Here is a 16784-nt window from a genome sequence, read left to right on the forward strand (position 1 = left end):
AACCTTTTTTTTATGATACCCAAGGATTTTGAGACCTTTTTGCACACAAATTCACAATGATTCTTAAAACATTCATCAATATTGACACCTAAAAATGTGTCCAACGTCAGCCGTTCATGGGCCGGAAATGGGCAGAGCTTTTGATACCGGAAACCTCTGGGTGACATCACCGATGACTTGTCCAGCTCTTTTTCTACAGTCTAGGATTTCAGAGGACTGACCGTTCTCAGCAGTGAGGGGTAACAGGACTGGCCACGAGATTCGTGCCGGACTTAGCTGCTCTACAAATGAAGAGCCAGACGAGAGAAACTCAAATGAAAGCTTTAATCAATAGTGTTTCAGCTTAAAGTGGAGTCTTCAAAGTTGAGCTTCAGTGTGACAGAAACGAATAACGGACTCGGAGGTCCAACACCAACATCAAAATGAAGCCATCAAAGTGTTGCTTTACATTTCTGTGCAGAAATTTGAAGAAAATAGTGTTAAAGGTATTGTGAAACCATGTGACCATTCATCTTCTACCTGTATAAAACATGAACATAAACCAGACTGTTACCAGCATCTGTGAATGTCCAACATTCATGTCTCTGCGTGTGACAACAGATGTTCACCCTCCAAGAAAATCATGGAACCAACAACAGAAATCTTTCAAATAGTGTCCCCTTCCTGGCTTTTTGGAGGCTTTGAGGGCCACCGTTTGGTAAAAGTCCAGTGTGACGGCGCAGTTCCAGCCCTGAAAGCTGATCCGTGGTGACGCTTCACTCTGCTCCACCTTCAGAACACAGGTTTGATTCATGGAGTTCAGATTCACGCTGAGCTGGATTAATAAACCCATTATTAGCAGCGATTATTCATCCCAAGGTCACCCAGCTTCCACAGCGGCATCTTCGTGCCAATTAGGTCCAGGAAAGGACAACAATTACAAGATTGGAAGGAAAAAAAACATTTCAGTTTTTAAGTAAAAAAGGAAAGTCCTTGCAAATCTGCAGGTGAGACAAGTTGTACTTTTGATTAAACACATTGTTAACATATACATATGCAAATTAAATGAAGAATGAGAATTTGACTTTGAAACTCAGGAAAAAAACTTTAAAAACTACTTTGGAAAAAAACATTGTGACATTAAGTAGTCAATGAAAACAGGAGTTATAGTTGAGATGAGACAAAAACTTAAAAAAAAAGGACTGAAAGTGCAAATTTTCCAAGGACAATTGAAAAACTTGTAAAACAAATGTAAGAGACCCCTGTTTTAATGTGTTGTGTATATACAGCCCCCCCATGAAGGCTGCAGGGTCAGGATTCATCCGTTCAGTCTGAATAAACACTGACATCTAGAATAGTAAAATAGTGTTCATTTTCGTTAATCAAATGATCAAAACCATTTGACTAAAACTAGGCCACATGATCCTTCCACCTACTAATGATTGAAGGTTCAGCTCCTCAGACTCAAACACATCTGTGAGCCACCAGGAGCTGAGGAGACTTTGGAGAAGGTTTCCGTTTGTTGGAGTGAAGTTTGGAGTGTCTCGGTTTGAACTTCTGTCCAGCGGTTTTTCTCCTGCTGCTTCAGGCTTCTTTTTGTTTCAGGATCCAATCTGACTGGAGACCAGATCCAAGCCCCAGATCCGGCAGCGCGCCCGTCTTACCGTTTCCTGACCGCTTATAAACATTTGTGGCAACCACGTGAAAATAAACCCAAACCACGAGTATAAAAATCTAAATATAAAGTGTAACAAGAACAAAAGTGAGATCTTCTTGGTTGCAGGTTTCCTCCTGGAGTTATGATTTCAGATCTGTGGAGACAAAATAAACTGTTTTTATTAATCCAATTGTTGCACTCGAGTTTTTCCACTCTTTTTCCATTCTAACAGGGCCGTTTCTAGCTCTTGTGGGGCCCAATTCTGTCAAACTGGAGTGATGGAGGAGCTCAAACCCTTGAAGATGATCCGTGGTGATGCTTTGAGAAGAAAACTGATTTGGGAATATGAAGACAAACAAGACAAATAACCAACCCCACACATCTTCACATAAAGAAAGTTTTATTTACATATTTGTTTGGATATATAAGCAGTTTTATTATCTTATTTCGGTCTCACTTCAGATGTTCCCGCCTCCAACCACAGGTGGGTCAGAACCGGGTCAAACACCTTCATCATGTTTGAGGTGAGGGAAACCGGTCTGCTGTTCCGGGGAGCTGGTGCCAATTACTTTTAAAGTTGTTCTTGTTTTTACTGTGGGATGAAACCGGAGCACCAGGAGAAAACCCAACTTTGTCAAAAGTAACCCTTAATTTAAAATTGAACACAGTAGGATTCAAGTTTTTAAAAAAAGTCAGGCGATGGGAAAACGCGAGCTTAAGATGGTTTTCTAAGCAGACATCGGACGAACCTCTCCGCACCGTTCTGCACCCTTGAAAAGAACCTGGCGAAGAAGTTCTTCTTGAAATCATGATGTTAAATTGTTTCCTGGCAAAGTTCGGGAACTGCTTTTCGCGATCCTCTGAACATACGGCGTGTAAAAGGAAATACTTTTTCACCTCCCCGACGACTGGGCCCATTTTGAACGTGGTGGACGAGATCTTTGATCTGCAACAAATATTCCTTTTACGACATTTGAGATTTTTCTTGAAGATCTCGACAATCTTAGTGGCTGCTTTCTTAGTTCCTGTGAGAAAGCTGTCGGGAAGGATAAAAGAACATTCATCCTCTGGACAAAAGAGGTATTTCTTCGCAGACCATTTCACCAGGATGTCACTCCTTCAACTGCCAACGGGACGTCTATGGCAGCTTTTCCAGCCTTCCGCGCTGGTTGGCACTTGAGATTCAGCTGTCAGGCACCTGCCAGCTTCTAACACCATGCAGCCCAGACACTTCATATTTGAGGTGAAGCCAGGCACGTAAAGATCACAGCGGGGCGCCGCGTCTTCACTGCTGCTGGCTGCAGTGGTGCCAGAAGTCACCTTCTCCTCCATTTCTTTGTCCACCTGGGGCCTCATCTATAAAGCCTGCTTGCGCAGAAAAAGCGCCTGAAAGTTGCGGAAGCCGCCATCTACGCAAATCCTCGGATCTAAAAAGAAAAAACTAACCGAAAAATCAGCTTATCTTTACGTCAACTCGGACCCTCCCGTAAGAATCTACTTAAGACACGGGGAACTGGCGACGCAGGGATTGAGGTGGTGAAATGAAGCCAGATTCATGTCATACTCTTAATAATGTCATCACACATCACAACATATATCAGACTTAAAATAATAAAATAATAAAATAAAATAAAATAGCGCTGATCGTGTTCCTCTGTGTGAAGCTCAGTCAGTCAGGACTCTGGCTTCTTCACCCGCTTTAGGACAGAACAAATGAGGGGCTGCGTTTAGGGAGCCCCACGGAGCCCCTAAAGGGACTCAGATTTTTTTTCATATAGGCTATATGAGTTTTACGCGCGCGTGAAACCTTTACGTGCAGGTGTATGGTGCCCAAATTAGGGTCCCGCGTTAAAACGACGCAGAGCCTACGGCGTAGGGTACGCGGCGACGCGCACCTACGCCATAGGCTCTGCGTTGGTGTGACGCAGAACCATAAACCCGCCCTAGCGGCTCTGAGGGGAGACGGGAGGGGAGGAGGGGGAGCGGGGGGTGAAGCGGGGCTGCGGGGCCGTTTTCGTATCGCTTTCATACAGTGTCTTAATAATTTGCAATTTAAGGCTGAGCCTACCGTTAGTTTTTAAACTGTAAAAAGTAAGGGGGAAAAAAAACAGGATTTTGAAAAGACGGGGGGTCGTGTGTCCCCCTGTTGCGCCGGGGAACTCACGGTGTTTAGCAACGGCGTGCTGCCACTCACTCGCTTTATTTTATTGTATACTATTTATATACTTATTCTAACTTTTACTGTGACCACCAAATAATGTGGTTTTCCTGTCCTCCACATCATCTACAACATCTCTGTCTCCGTGAAAGTCAGTGTCACGGTGGCTGCTACTTCGAATTCATCCTGACGCCAAACAGGCTGGAGGAAGCCACTGTGCATGCTCATCCATATGCATTTATGGGCGTGTAGAGGGCGGAATTAGAGGCGGATTCAGCTGCGGAGGTCTGTGATTCATAAAGGAACGTTGCGTGCAAATCTGCGTGCACATGGTTTTATTGATCCGGATTTTTTTTTGCGCCCGGCATTTTCGGCTTTTGAGTGTACGTGCACTTTTAGTATGACTCCTACGCAGTCCATTTTAAATGAGGCCCCAGGTCCGTCAGCTCTTGCGTAGCTTCATGTTGGTCCAGTGAGATGTTGAGGAGCTGAGAGAAGCTTCTGTGTAGCGAGTCTCCCAGCAGAGGCGTGATGGTCTCCCGGGGGGCGGGCCGCTGCTCAGCGCTGTTGCAGCATCGGTAAGAAGACGTCTGCTGACACGGTTTGAATTATTTCGCTTACCATGTCAGCCAGGATGGATTGCGTGTCCGGGTCCAATTCTCCGACCGTCATCATGGCCCACTGTGCTGGTGTCAGTTGTCCAAATATTTCTGGATGACGGGAATTGGGTCCTCCTCTGAAACCAGATAGGAGTGTTGTTGTTGTCGCAGCATCTTGTCATCTTGTCCTCAGTGCTCTTCAGGATCTTTGTTTGGGATGTTGCTGAAATGAACTGCATCTCCTTCTGTCTGAGAGATATCTGAAAACCTTGTGTGGACCTGCGACTATTTATGACCGGTAGAACGTGCGTCATTACAAAAGGTGTGACGTCACGAGGGATAAAACGGATAGAAGGTCATGCGCGTGAAGGGCACGTGCAAATCCTCCAAAGAAATGTCTTGCTGCTATATTAACCCTTGTACTGCACATTGCACTTTAAACTGCAGCCACTCTTTTAGACTGTCATAACTTGCTGCCATATTTGCTTGTACAGTGCACTTTTAATTGCAGCTATATTATTAGCTGTTGCTGCTATACTTGTCTTGCACATTGCACTTTTAAATGGATTTGTATTCTTTTTCTTTTATCTCCCTTTTTTGGGGGGTCATTTTCTGGTTATTTTTTTGTTGTATTGATCCACTGCTGTCCCTAGGTAGAGACATGTTAATGTGTATTGTTTTATGTTGTATTGTTGTGGCCATGGTGCCAAAGAAGTTTCCCCTTTGGGGATTATTAAAGTTGAATCCGAATCCGAAATAGTGAAAGGTACCAGGTCGGTGGTTCTGGTTCTGGTCCGGGTCGGTGGTTCTGGTCCATGTACGAAGTCGTCAAATGAAATGGAGGAAATGCAGAAATCTTTCCGCTGCTTCTCACCATCAGCTGCTGCAGCGGCAGCTGCGTCTCTCCGTCTCCCGATGGCTCTGGTTGAACCAGACGAACCATCTTCTCTTTACGAAATCACAATCACGCAGAGCAGCGATGCGTCTTCGGGCAGGTTGTTGTCTTGTTTATTTATCTTCATTCCTCCAGCTGGTTTATTAGACTGCTGCTAAATACTTTGTTACTATTCTAACTCTGCCCGGCATGCTGCCCCCAGTCGGCCACCGCCGGTACGACGCGCCCCTCGCGTGGTGTGACCAGGCTCCAACAGCAGCTTGTGAAAGAGCATCGCTGCACCTGGATACTCAACTACGTTGATAGTTACTTTTAACCTAATGCAATTATGTTCATATGACTCCATTTTTTAAATTTAAATTCATTTTTTTTCTCCTTTTGATCACCAAACATTGTAAAGGACACATCTTGTCATCCACACCTTTCAAGAGACACAATTTTCCATATTTTCATCTTTCATCTCTTTCGTCAGCCAGCACAAAACGGACCTATTGAACTCTGTGAACTTTCATCAGGGTTCATTTTTATGTCATTTATTTAATCTTGAAAGAACTTTTCAGCCTTTTGCTGCCATTGCGCCGACTTTTTTGAAGAATCTTCCTTAAATGTAATTAAATTAAATATAATATAAGCAGATAAGCATTTTTACAGTCTTTAAGTAGAGGCGGTACATAATCGTCCTAAGTTTATCCTCTATTTAGATATTATATATTGCATGGTGTGTACTATATCACAATTCATGGTTAGAGCATTAGTATATACATTAGTATATAAGTAGTTTCTGAGTACTAGTTTGCTGAGTTTCTGTTGCCAAGCAATGAACATAAAGCATTTGTGGACATTTCTGGAGAGTTCAACCACACCTCCCTCCCTCTGCTTCCCTTCCAAACGAAGTTACTTTCAGGTTGGTCATGCCTGTCTGTGCTCAGAAAGAAAAGGTTTTCTCCATATATGTATAATAAATATACAGCAGGGGCCTCTCCAAACTGTCAAAAATGTAAGACTACTTTAGGAACAAGATTGCACTGTCTTTGGGAATATGAAAAGATTCAACGTTTCTGGCAAACTGTATGTGATGAGGTTAGTGTGCTACAACAATTACAGCCTAACCCACTGCTATGTCTATTGGGATGGATCCCTGAATCACTAAGACGACAGAAAAACACTTGACAGTTTTTGCTTATGTTGGGCCGAAAGGCTATTATGACTAAGTGGGTGGGAGAAGAACCTCCCTCAACACATCTGTGGAAGTCGTTGATAGCAGACTATATTTCTCTGGAAAGACTGAGATTTGGATTTAGTGGTCAGAGGTGCCTTTTTACAGCAAAATCTGGCAAAGTGTTGGATTACCTGGGAACTGCCTGAAATGTTGGATTCACTGAGGACCTTAGGAATCATTGCTGTGTATGTGTTCTGGATCTGCTACATATTTCCAATTATTTGTATCTATACTGTATTGGACATGTACAATTTTAAAAATGTATAATAAAAAGAATGTTCAAAAAAAAAGAAAGAAAGAAAAGGTTTTGGTTTAAAAAGTCTCACCTTGGTCCTAAAGAGCCTAGAGAGATGAAAGCTCTTCTGTCTGTCTTGTAGTGTCGATTATCTCATCAGTCTTCTTCATCTCATCGTTGTCATCATGATTTCCTTCATCCACGCCGAGGATGACACTCTGTTGGACACTGACGGAGATCACCAAGGCCTGAACGATGCCGTAGACCAGCGCAAACTGGGCCAGGTACTCCTGGATGAGCCAGAGCAGCCCCCCCATCCCCACCGTGGACACCAGGAACATGGCCATGCCGTGGAACCAGAGCTTCAGCGAGCCCTGGAGCCCCAACACCTCCAGGACCAGCTTGGTGGGCGGAGAGACGGTCCACAGGAAGGCCACCACGCACAGGTCGAACAGGTGACGGAGGAAGTTGAAGCAGATCTCGTAATGCTCCGGGACGATGTCCACCGCCCAGCTGCGAGCGAAGAGGCGGAAAGGAGACGACAGCACGGAGTGGGCAGGGGTCGGAGACGGGGGAGGCGTTCCGTAGTCGGAGCAGTCTCCGTCCACGTCGCACTCGCTCCCAAGATTGACGTTCCTACGTCTCGGTACAGGTCCAGGCCAAAAATGCAGAGTTGGGAGGAATCTGCCCCACCACCTCAAAAAAAACAAAACATCAGATTTTATGACTGGGCCAGTTTACAAAACTGGACATTTTTACATTTGTAACTTAAAATAATGTCAAATATGGGACAGAGAAAGGAAAAACAATAAAATGTCATTAAATTTAAAAGGTTATTTTAAAAAAAAATGCATTTTACTACTACTAAAAAACATTTTTTTCCTTAAACTGAAAAAGGTTTGGAATTTCTGAAAATTGGCACAAAGCCTTTTTTGTAATTCTGCTTTATATATGCTTTATATGCTCTCAAATATGAAAGCAAAGCCAAAATGTCTTATTTAATAAATAATCTCCTAAGGAAAACTTAATAAAAAAGAGAAAAACAAATATCTTCTATATATTATTTATATAGACTGTAAAATGAGAAAGTGTACATATTCAGTTAGGTGTTTATACTTTCACAGACGACTGCATAATATCTATCATTAATTCATAGTCACCTTGTCATAGTCAGCTTGTTTTAAAGTCATCTGTTTGTGCATGAATTAGTATCAAATTATGTAGGTTTATGCAAATATGTATGTAAAATATAAACGTAGTTGCAAAGGTGACCAACAAAGGATGTATGATTACTTTGTTGTTTTTTTTTGCATGCATGATGTGTATTGATTATATCAAGAGAAATTAAAAAAAAAATATATATATAGGACTAAACATGACTAGATAAAAGATCTGTCGTCATAGACTGAGGACTCTGAAAGATTTCAACTTTATAAATCTACAAATCTGATCCAAACTGCAGAGGAGATGTCTGATCCACCACCTGGAAGCTGGAGGTTGCTCTTCTGGGCCTCGTTTAAGCACCGCCACATCCTTGACTTCCACCGGTGGAAGCTTCTCCTGCGCCTCCCAGAATTCGTCTACCAGGTCGCTCCGCCGCCTCCAGCCGCCCCAGATCCAGGAGCTCCACCCAGCACGGCCCCCGGGTTGCTCGGGTCTCATCGTTGTAGGGCTGGCCGACAGGCCGCCCCCCCACGAGCGAAGCCAGGCCACGGTCCTTCCGGCCACACCCATCACGCTCCCTCAGAGGCACGCAGTTCAGATTCACCTGTTCAGAAGGACTGGAACACACCTGAGGGTGTGGGGACACAGTTCAACGGCCTTCCTGCAGGACACGACTGAAGCCACCGTGGACCTGCTCAGGCATCTACATGTCTGGAATTCATGGCTTCACCGTCATCATCAAACGTTCAACATGGCTGTAGATAAACGTTGAATCTGACTCCTCTGAAACACGACTCCCCACCTGTAACACATGCAAAAACAAAACAGGAGACATTTTCCAGATGATTTGTGCCACAGCAACAAGACCGCCACAGCGACGCTTGTTTCAAGTTGTAGATTCACCCGATGTGTAGAATAATTCAAACATCTTCAGTGACACGTGACCCAGTGATTGCAGCCCCATAGCCAACTTTAGTTAAAGGGGACCTATTATGGCATCTAATACATATTTTAAAACAGGCCTTGAATGTCTTAAAAACAAGCTTTTGATTGTTTTTGCTAAATAAAAAGTTTACATGAACCACGTGACCGCTCTGGTGGCGAGAACAAAAGTTGTCGCCACTCTGTTTTATCCACTGCTCTGACCGCTACGAAAAAATGGCGGAAGCTCCGGCCGGCGGAGTTAGTTGTGGGCGTGGTTTCACGCATCGCTCCCGTCGTTACGTAACTACGGGAGCAGAATCTGAACGGCTCGTAGATCCACATCACACTGGATGGCTCATCCGGGCGGCTGTACAGACACTGCAGAATTTGGTTAATTTCCTCCTTCTCCGAGTTGGCAGGCTGAGGGGAGACCACTTATATACCACACTATATATGTTAAAGCAAGAAAAAAACGTGTTTTTCATAATAGGTCCCCTTTAAGAGACTAATTACAGCAATTTCTCAAACTCAAATTTTACAAAAGAAAATTGTAAAATTTTCTGATTCTCCTTTTTCGTATTCTCCTGACTACATAAGTTATGTAGAGTCCATATGGTTATGTTACATATGGTTATGTAACTACTGAAGAAGACAAAGTTGAACTTCCCCACAAAAGTCAAATTAGAACAACGTAACCTCCTGAAATGTAGTAGGAATATGTACCATGTATTTTTTTCCCTCTTTTTTTAAAAAACATTTTGGCTTTTGTTTGCAGTCACTGCCTCTAGTGCAGAGGTGTCAAACTCTGGCCCGCGGGCCAAATTTGTCCCGCATTGTAATTATATTTGGCCCGCAAGGCTATACCAAATGACTACTAGAGCTGGCCCGCCGGTATTATACAGCGCATTCATTCATCGCTAATACTACAAATACCCATAATGCCTTGCTGTTGTTTTGGTGCGTCAATCAGCAGAGGTCCCAGAAACGCCCTCTCGTCTGTGACAGAGGTCATAGCGATCTCAAGCTACAGCTGTCACTGTAGAACCCCTTCACAAAAATGGCGAAAAGAAAGGCAGGAACTTTCTGGACAGGTGGGAGACAGAATATCTGTTAACATATATAAAAGACCAACCTGTTTGTCTGATTTGTGGAGTCAACGTGGCTATGACTTAGGAGTACAACATTCGACGACACTATGAAACAAAACACCATGACAAGTACAAGGACCTGGACATGACTCAAATGAGCCAGAAAGTGGAGGAGATGAAAAGAAGTTTGGTTTCACAACAGAATATGTTCAAAAATAGGTTAAAAAAGCCACATCACAAAGTGAGGCTGCTGTAAAGATAGTTACATTGTGGCAGCAGAGATTGCAAAATCAGCCCAGCTCTTTAAAGAGGGAGTTTCTGAAAAAGTGCATGTTGAAAGTTTTGTGACATCGTGTGGCCAGAGAAAAAGCAAGCCTTTTCAAATGTGAGCCTGAGCAGAAACACAGTAGTTGATCGCACATGTGATCTTATTCATTATTATTTAAATTTTATTTAATAAATGAATGTCATTGATGTTTTTTTTTATTTATTTGAAATTCGATTTTGCATATCTGGACTATTAAGTAATATATTGTATAGTAATAAGTGTTGCTTGTTTTATATTCAATGTTAAAGCAAATCTTGTTTGGGTCCATATTAAAAGGTTCATTTGTTCAATGCTAGCCCGCGACTTTGTTCAAGTTTTACATTTTGGCAGAGGTGTCAAGTAACGAAGTACAAATACTTCGTTACCTTACTTAAGTAGAAATTTTGGTTATCTATACTTCACTGGAGTAATTATTTTTCAGATGACTTTTTACTTTTACTCCTTACATTTTCACGCAATTATCTGTACTTTTTACTCCTTACATTTTAAAAACAGCCTCGTTGCTCTATTACATTTCGGCCTTTAAAAAAAAACTATCCAGTTAAATTGCTCCTTCCGGATAGAGTGAATTTGGTTGTGGTTGTTTCAGATGTTCTTGTCCAGTTTTGTTCTTACATCCGTTCCCTCAGATTCCTGCAACTAAACTTGGAAGTACATTCCAATAAAGGTTAGGATAAATGATAACATGCCTCTGAAGTTTGACTTTTTGCACCATTACAATACTTATAGGCAACTAGTCATCATATCTCCTGCTCTCTGAAACACATGTTAATGCTCAATAGTACACATATATGGTTCTTTAATATATTTACATTATACTAAGATGCATTCATTTTCAATGGCTTTTGTCCTTAATGGCTTTTCCCCCCCTTACATTACTTTTACTTTTATACTTTAAGTAGTTTTGAAACCAGTACTTTTATACTTTTACTTGAGTAAAAAACTTGAGTTGATACTTCAACTTCTACAGGAGTATTTTTAAACTCTAGTATCTATACTTCTACCTGAGTAATGAATGTGAATACTTTTGACACCTCTGGGAATAATACAAAATAGGAAAAAAAAGAAACTTCTTTCCTTCATTGAGTCGCTTATCCAACCTGAAACCAACTTCCCCTTAGGAAGATGTCTGCGGTTAGCTGACACCGCACAGGTACCACACACACCTGACAGCCAACTCCAGCCCTGACCCTCACACATACAACCTTCAGCTGCCTTCTCCATAATATGACACATTAAAAAACGCCGTTTAGAAGGGTGCTTTTGATCGAAACGTGTTTTAAACCAGCATAATTACCTCCTGCGTGGTTAGCTTCAGTCTGTCCTCGGGCCGGAGTTAGCTCGGAGTTAGCATCAGATAGCTACACACGCAGATTACTCCACCCCCGTCTGCTGCGGTGTTTTAAACGTTTAAGACTAACTTTTGGCGTTTAAATAACATGTCAAAACAAAGTTAAGTCAGGACAGATGCCACTGTGGCACAACATGAAAACTCCGTGAAGTTCACCAGGGTGAACGAGGACGGGCGACTTCCGGCTCGTTTGGGGGTTTCAAAATAAAAGCCCGCATCCACCCAAGCTTGAGTCATCGGTTTAAAGCCTGAATTATGGTTCTGCGTTAAATCAACGGCGTAGCCTACGGCGTAGGGTACGCTCGCCGCATACCCATGCGCATACCCATGCGCATACCCATGCGCATACCCATGCGCATACCCATGCGCATACCCATGCGCATACCCATGCGCATACCCATGCGCATACCCATGCGCATACCCATGCGCATACCCATGCGCATACCCATGCGCATACCCATGCGCATACCCTACGCCGTAGGCTCTGCGTTGGTGTAACGCGGAACCATAAATCAGCCTTTATTGTTGTTTTTTGTATTGGTACCACGATGCCGCTGATTAGTACGAGTAATAAAAAATCTGTTGAGATCAAGTTATTTTCCCTAATGTACTTAAACCTGATATGACAGTTATGCTGCTGAACATTTAATTTTAGCTCTGAATAAGAGCCTTTTAATTAGAATCATCTGCTTCCTCCTTACAACATTTTTCTAATTGAACTTAAAACACTTGACAGCGTATACAAAACTTAAACATATCAGGAGTATACATATAGTGTACAGAAGGCAAAGTGAAAAAATAAATCTACATTACCTATATATTACTAGTCTTCAATCATGTTTAGTTTGTCAAAAATAAACTTGCTTTAACCCTCCTATATCTGTAATTACATTCAGGCCGCCTGGATTTATTTTGATTTTATGGCTGTAGAATTGTCAAATGTGCAAAGAATCAGTGCTCCTGTCTATTTTTTCCCAAGATAACTTAAACTTTCAATATATGGCAGTTATTCAATATTATTGTGTGTTCTGACTGTGTAATAACTGTTTGATTGCCTTTTCAGTCTCCACTTCTTAGTTTGGGCTGAACAAGAGGCACACACACACATACACACACACACACACACACACACACACACACACACACACACACACACACACACACACACACACACACACACACACACACACAGTTCAAGTTTAATTTCATGATTTTAATGAGACTTGGTTCTTATGCCTGAGACCACAGGACAGTTACACATACTCACACAAACACACACACACACACACACACACACACACGTTATGTTTTCTTTTGATGAGCTATACAGTCAGTTTACAATGTTTTAATGTATAATGTGTTGTTGTAGTTGTCATTGTTTTCATTTGTGTTAATAAAACTCAACTGCAATGTATATCCATTGTCCTATCATAAGATTATTGAGTTTGGTTAAAATTATTTAGTTAAACCACATTTTTTATGAAAAATTACAAGGATGCTGTTACAAAAAGGGTCATTTCAGGCTTTTGTGTAGCAAAAATGTATGAGCTTATATCATTTTTGTAATTGCAAATATTGAATTAGTGTGAGGGACATCTGATTAATATGAAAATGTTGACTTCATTACAAATAGATTTTATAATGATATTCAGAGAGCTTCCATTGTGTCCTTAACAGGGTTGAAGAACAACGGTGCCCACATCATGAAATAATGACCAATAATAGGAATTTGATGCCTGAGATGGGAAAATATATATATTAGTGTAGTTAAATATGTCCTTAATGTTGTGAGGTGTTCATAAAAGTATTACATTTTGGTAAAAAATGTGAAAATGTCAAAGTCCAATTTGTGCCATTCACATGGAATCACTCAGAGGCAGAGTTCTTGGAAGAAGCAATTCATATTCGTCCTGGAGTCTGTCCGTTGTCCCTTGTTTGAATATGGGATTTTACCAGGACTATCAACTGGATGCAGTCAATGTAGTCTTTGTCCATATCTTTATCATCAAAATATAATATCACATCTCTGTAAACTTGATTATTTTTCCAATCTTCTGAGTAATAAGATATTGTAAATCTGTCCAAAATATTATTCGTATAGTCACCCTGAAAAAAAACGTTTTTTTTTTTATGTGTTGGTCACAGAAAGCACATAATTGATATAAAGGCTAAATTTTTCCAACATCTTTATGGTAGCCTACATGTGTACATTTGGGTGTAACTTAATTATATTGGTTACAGAACCTCTATTTAACCAAATCTGGTTCCAGTTAATGTCTCCAAATAAAGGGGACCAAAAGAATCTCCCAGAAGAGAATAACCTGTAAATATGTTCTGATCAGTTTACTTGAGCATTCTTTTTGGTGTTCTTTTCTGAACTGTTCAGCTCACTATACTGAAGTGTGACGGCACATATTTGTAAAACCCATCTCCTGATCATTTACTTCAGTAAACTCAAACTAGAACTGGAAACATTCTCTATTCTACATCAGATTTCTTGCCATCCCTGGTCTCCCCTCTTTCACATGCGGGGCACCCCAGGGGTGCTTCCTTTGTGGGGTGGGCTGGTGGTGCCGTCAGGGTCTAGGTGCTTGTGCTGGTGCCTTTAGCAGCCAACCGGGTCAGGTACCTCCTTGTTCTGTTCTAGGTCAGTGGTCCTCAACCTTTTTTCAGTGATGTACCCCCTGTGAAATATTTTTTCAGCCAAGTACCCCCTAACCAGCGCAAAGCACTTTTGGTTGTAAAAAAAAGACCTAAAACAGTACTGTGCCATCAGTAACTGATTTATTAAAAATAAAAATATTGCGATGCTTCAACCACGACTCCATCGTTAGTCCGATTGACAGGTGAAGCCAGGTGGCATTTGACAGGTTATGTGGAACCATCCCGGTGTGGGGGATACTCTGCGGTTTTAGGATAATAAGTTGAATAGCCTACTCCTGAAGATAAAATTTTATGAATTTAGACTTATATTTTCCTCAATTTATGAAATATTTTTAAAGGAATTTTGCATGGATGCTACTTTTTAAATATATGTATATTTTAAAATCTCACGTACCCCCATTTGAGAACCCCTGATCTAGATCATGGGGGGTTTGACTTGGGTGGTTTTGTTGACAGAGTTCAGCATGGTGGATTGGGGTGCAAATGTGTATGCGAGTATCAATGTATAGTTTATGTAAAAGTATATCTGAATGTCAACTTACATTAAAGTTTAATTTATAAGTATTTTTCTTAAGACTGAAAAAAACCAGATGGATAAAGTAATTATTGTAGCATTGGAAAAGGGGCAGGATTCAACAAGTTTCTTTACCCCTTTCAGGATTTGTATGCACATTGGGTAGATTTACTCCATGTACATTTTAAATAGATTTATATAAATGTATATAGAAAGGCGTTCTATATGTTCAAATTGTGTGTATGCATATTTTTTATACACACACACACACGTCAACATTGTGCTCTACAATGGTTGACATGTCTGGAATTAGTCAATAAAATGAATTAATGTGGTTAAAATGTTTCCTTTATCTGGCTACGAGGAAAACACAAGTCTTCAATTTACTAGAAAATATTTATTAATCAGTCAAAATACAGATTCAAGTATTGCAATCACATTTGAGAACAAACATTTTGAGTTACAAACTTGTAAACAGTCTGACTTTGTAACAGGAAGTTAGTCATTGCAGAATTTCAGATCCGACACCTCAAATGTGAGAATTTAGTTTAAGTCACAAGACTCCATTTAGCCCAAAACAATACATTTGTCTCAAGTGGCCTTCTGTTTTCCCACTCCCATTTTCCTGCCGTTAATCCTCCAGAGTCGGTTCCTTCTCACTGATCTGGCAAACCTGCAAACAGACGTCTCAATTAAAATCTTTTCAAAAAAGCCTGTGTTATAATTATATATATATATATATATATATATATATATAAAAAATCTTAACAAACCTCATTCCTCCGACTCCCTGACGCTCCAGACTGAACCTGGACTCGTCCATTGGACTGGCAGCCGCTCTGGTCGCCCTGACAACAAGAGTAATGTTATCAACCAGGTCTGACCTGCACATGTGCAGCAACACTACTCCAGTTCAAGTCTCAGTGCGCTGCGAGTAAACTTCATTCAACATCAGTAGAACCAAAATCTGAATCATCATCGACCAGAAGAGCGCTGCACTGCTGTGACATCACAGGACTAGCTCTAGAGTTAGAGGCCCTGGGCAAGACCTTTTCTTTGTGGGGGGCCATAGTTTTAGCTAAGCCAGCAAAATAACCTAGATAAATATACATTGAGGCAAAAAAAAAGCCTCAGACTCCAAATTTTAAACTCAAGTTTGAAGAATAAAAATTTGGGGGCAAATCAGTTTTGAGCAAAGAGAAATTGACAAAAAAAAGTGTTTTTAGAGGCTGCAGTAACACCACATCAGAAAAGTTTAGTGTTTATAAGCGACTAAATCAGAGCTAAACCCAGATGCAGCGCTCCTCCCTTTAACAACATTAAAATAAAGAGCTCTTCTTACACTCATGGCCTCGACATGACTCCACACGGTGTCGACGACCTAAAAGAGAAGAAACCGTCAATAAAACAATAAAACCAAGAACACCCATGGCGCCAGCACAGCGTGGGTTTGTGTTTGAATCCATGTTATGGTCAAACACCTCCACGGTTCTGGTTCTGTGGTCAGTGCACTGTGAAACATCTTCATGGTTACTCAGAGACTCTAGTCTAGGAGATCATCATCCCACTTAAAGGTTCAGAGCCTGTAGCTCCCAGACTGACCTGCAGTCGCCGTCCGTCAGTCCATCCGCCGACATGCATCGCCGTCAGTCAGTGAAGACCTGCAGGTTAGAGGAGATGATCAGGGCCGGTTCTGGCTGGTCGGAGGGTTTTAAATGTGTACACATGCATGTTCAGTGCACTGTGAAAGAGCTTCATGGGTTCTCAGAGACTCTAGTCTATTGACTCATCAGAACAGCATTCAGGTTCCGGTTCAGATCAGGCCGGTTCTGAACTCACCTCCATCTCCAGACTCAATCTTCTTCAGACTCCATCTTCTTCCTGGATCATCCTGAAAACACAAAGGCTCAGTTAACACATTTGACTCTCAGCCTTCAAAGTCATATTTCCTCCCAGTTCAAGTAAGTGGTTCTGGACTAACATTCTGACTCATCTGACCTGGTCCTCAG

The 16784-nt window shown here is 41.5% G+C and overlaps 1 protein-coding gene and 1 non-coding gene across 2 annotated transcripts; both read right to left on the minus strand.

Annotated features, from left to right (window-relative positions):
• Positions 1-310: 310 nt before the first annotated feature.
• On the minus strand, positions 311-11770 carry c15h6orf47 (chromosome 15 C6orf47 homolog). The gene is made up of 4 exons (XM_061741145.1): positions 11544-11770; positions 8226-8708; positions 6834-7438; positions 311-1790 (listed from the first exon to the last, which is right to left on the minus strand). The coding sequence occupies exons 2-3, from the start codon at positions 8474-8476 to the stop codon at positions 6850-6852; spliced, it is 840 nt and encodes a 279-aa protein (XP_061597129.1). The 5' UTR covers positions 8477-8708; positions 11544-11770; the 3' UTR covers positions 311-1790; positions 6834-6849.
• Positions 11771-16275: 4505 nt separating this feature from the next.
• On the minus strand, positions 16276-16342 carry LOC133461650 (small nucleolar RNA SNORD52). Its single transcript, XR_009784208.1, has one exon. It is a non-coding gene; the product is annotated as a small nucleolar RNA SNORD52 (small nucleolar RNA).
• Between the last annotated feature and the right edge of the window lie 442 nt (positions 16343-16784).

The sequence above is a fragment of the Cololabis saira genome, chromosome 15 (genome assembly GCF_033807715.1).
Source record: "Cololabis saira isolate AMF1-May2022 chromosome 15, fColSai1.1, whole genome shotgun sequence".
NCBI lineage: Eukaryota > Metazoa > Chordata > Actinopteri > Beloniformes > Belonidae > Cololabis > Cololabis saira.

Excerpts from the sequence above, each read along its gene's own strand:
- c15h6orf47 (XM_061741145.1), bottom strand. The coding sequence starts at position 8,476 with ATGGGTGTGGCCGGAAGGACCGTGGCCTGGCTTCGCTCGTGGGGGGGC. Across the intron at positions 7,439-8,225 it reads GAGCAACCTCCAGCTTCCAG|GTGGTGGGGCAGATTCCTCC; the intron begins GTGGTGGATCAG and ends GTTTTTTTTGAG.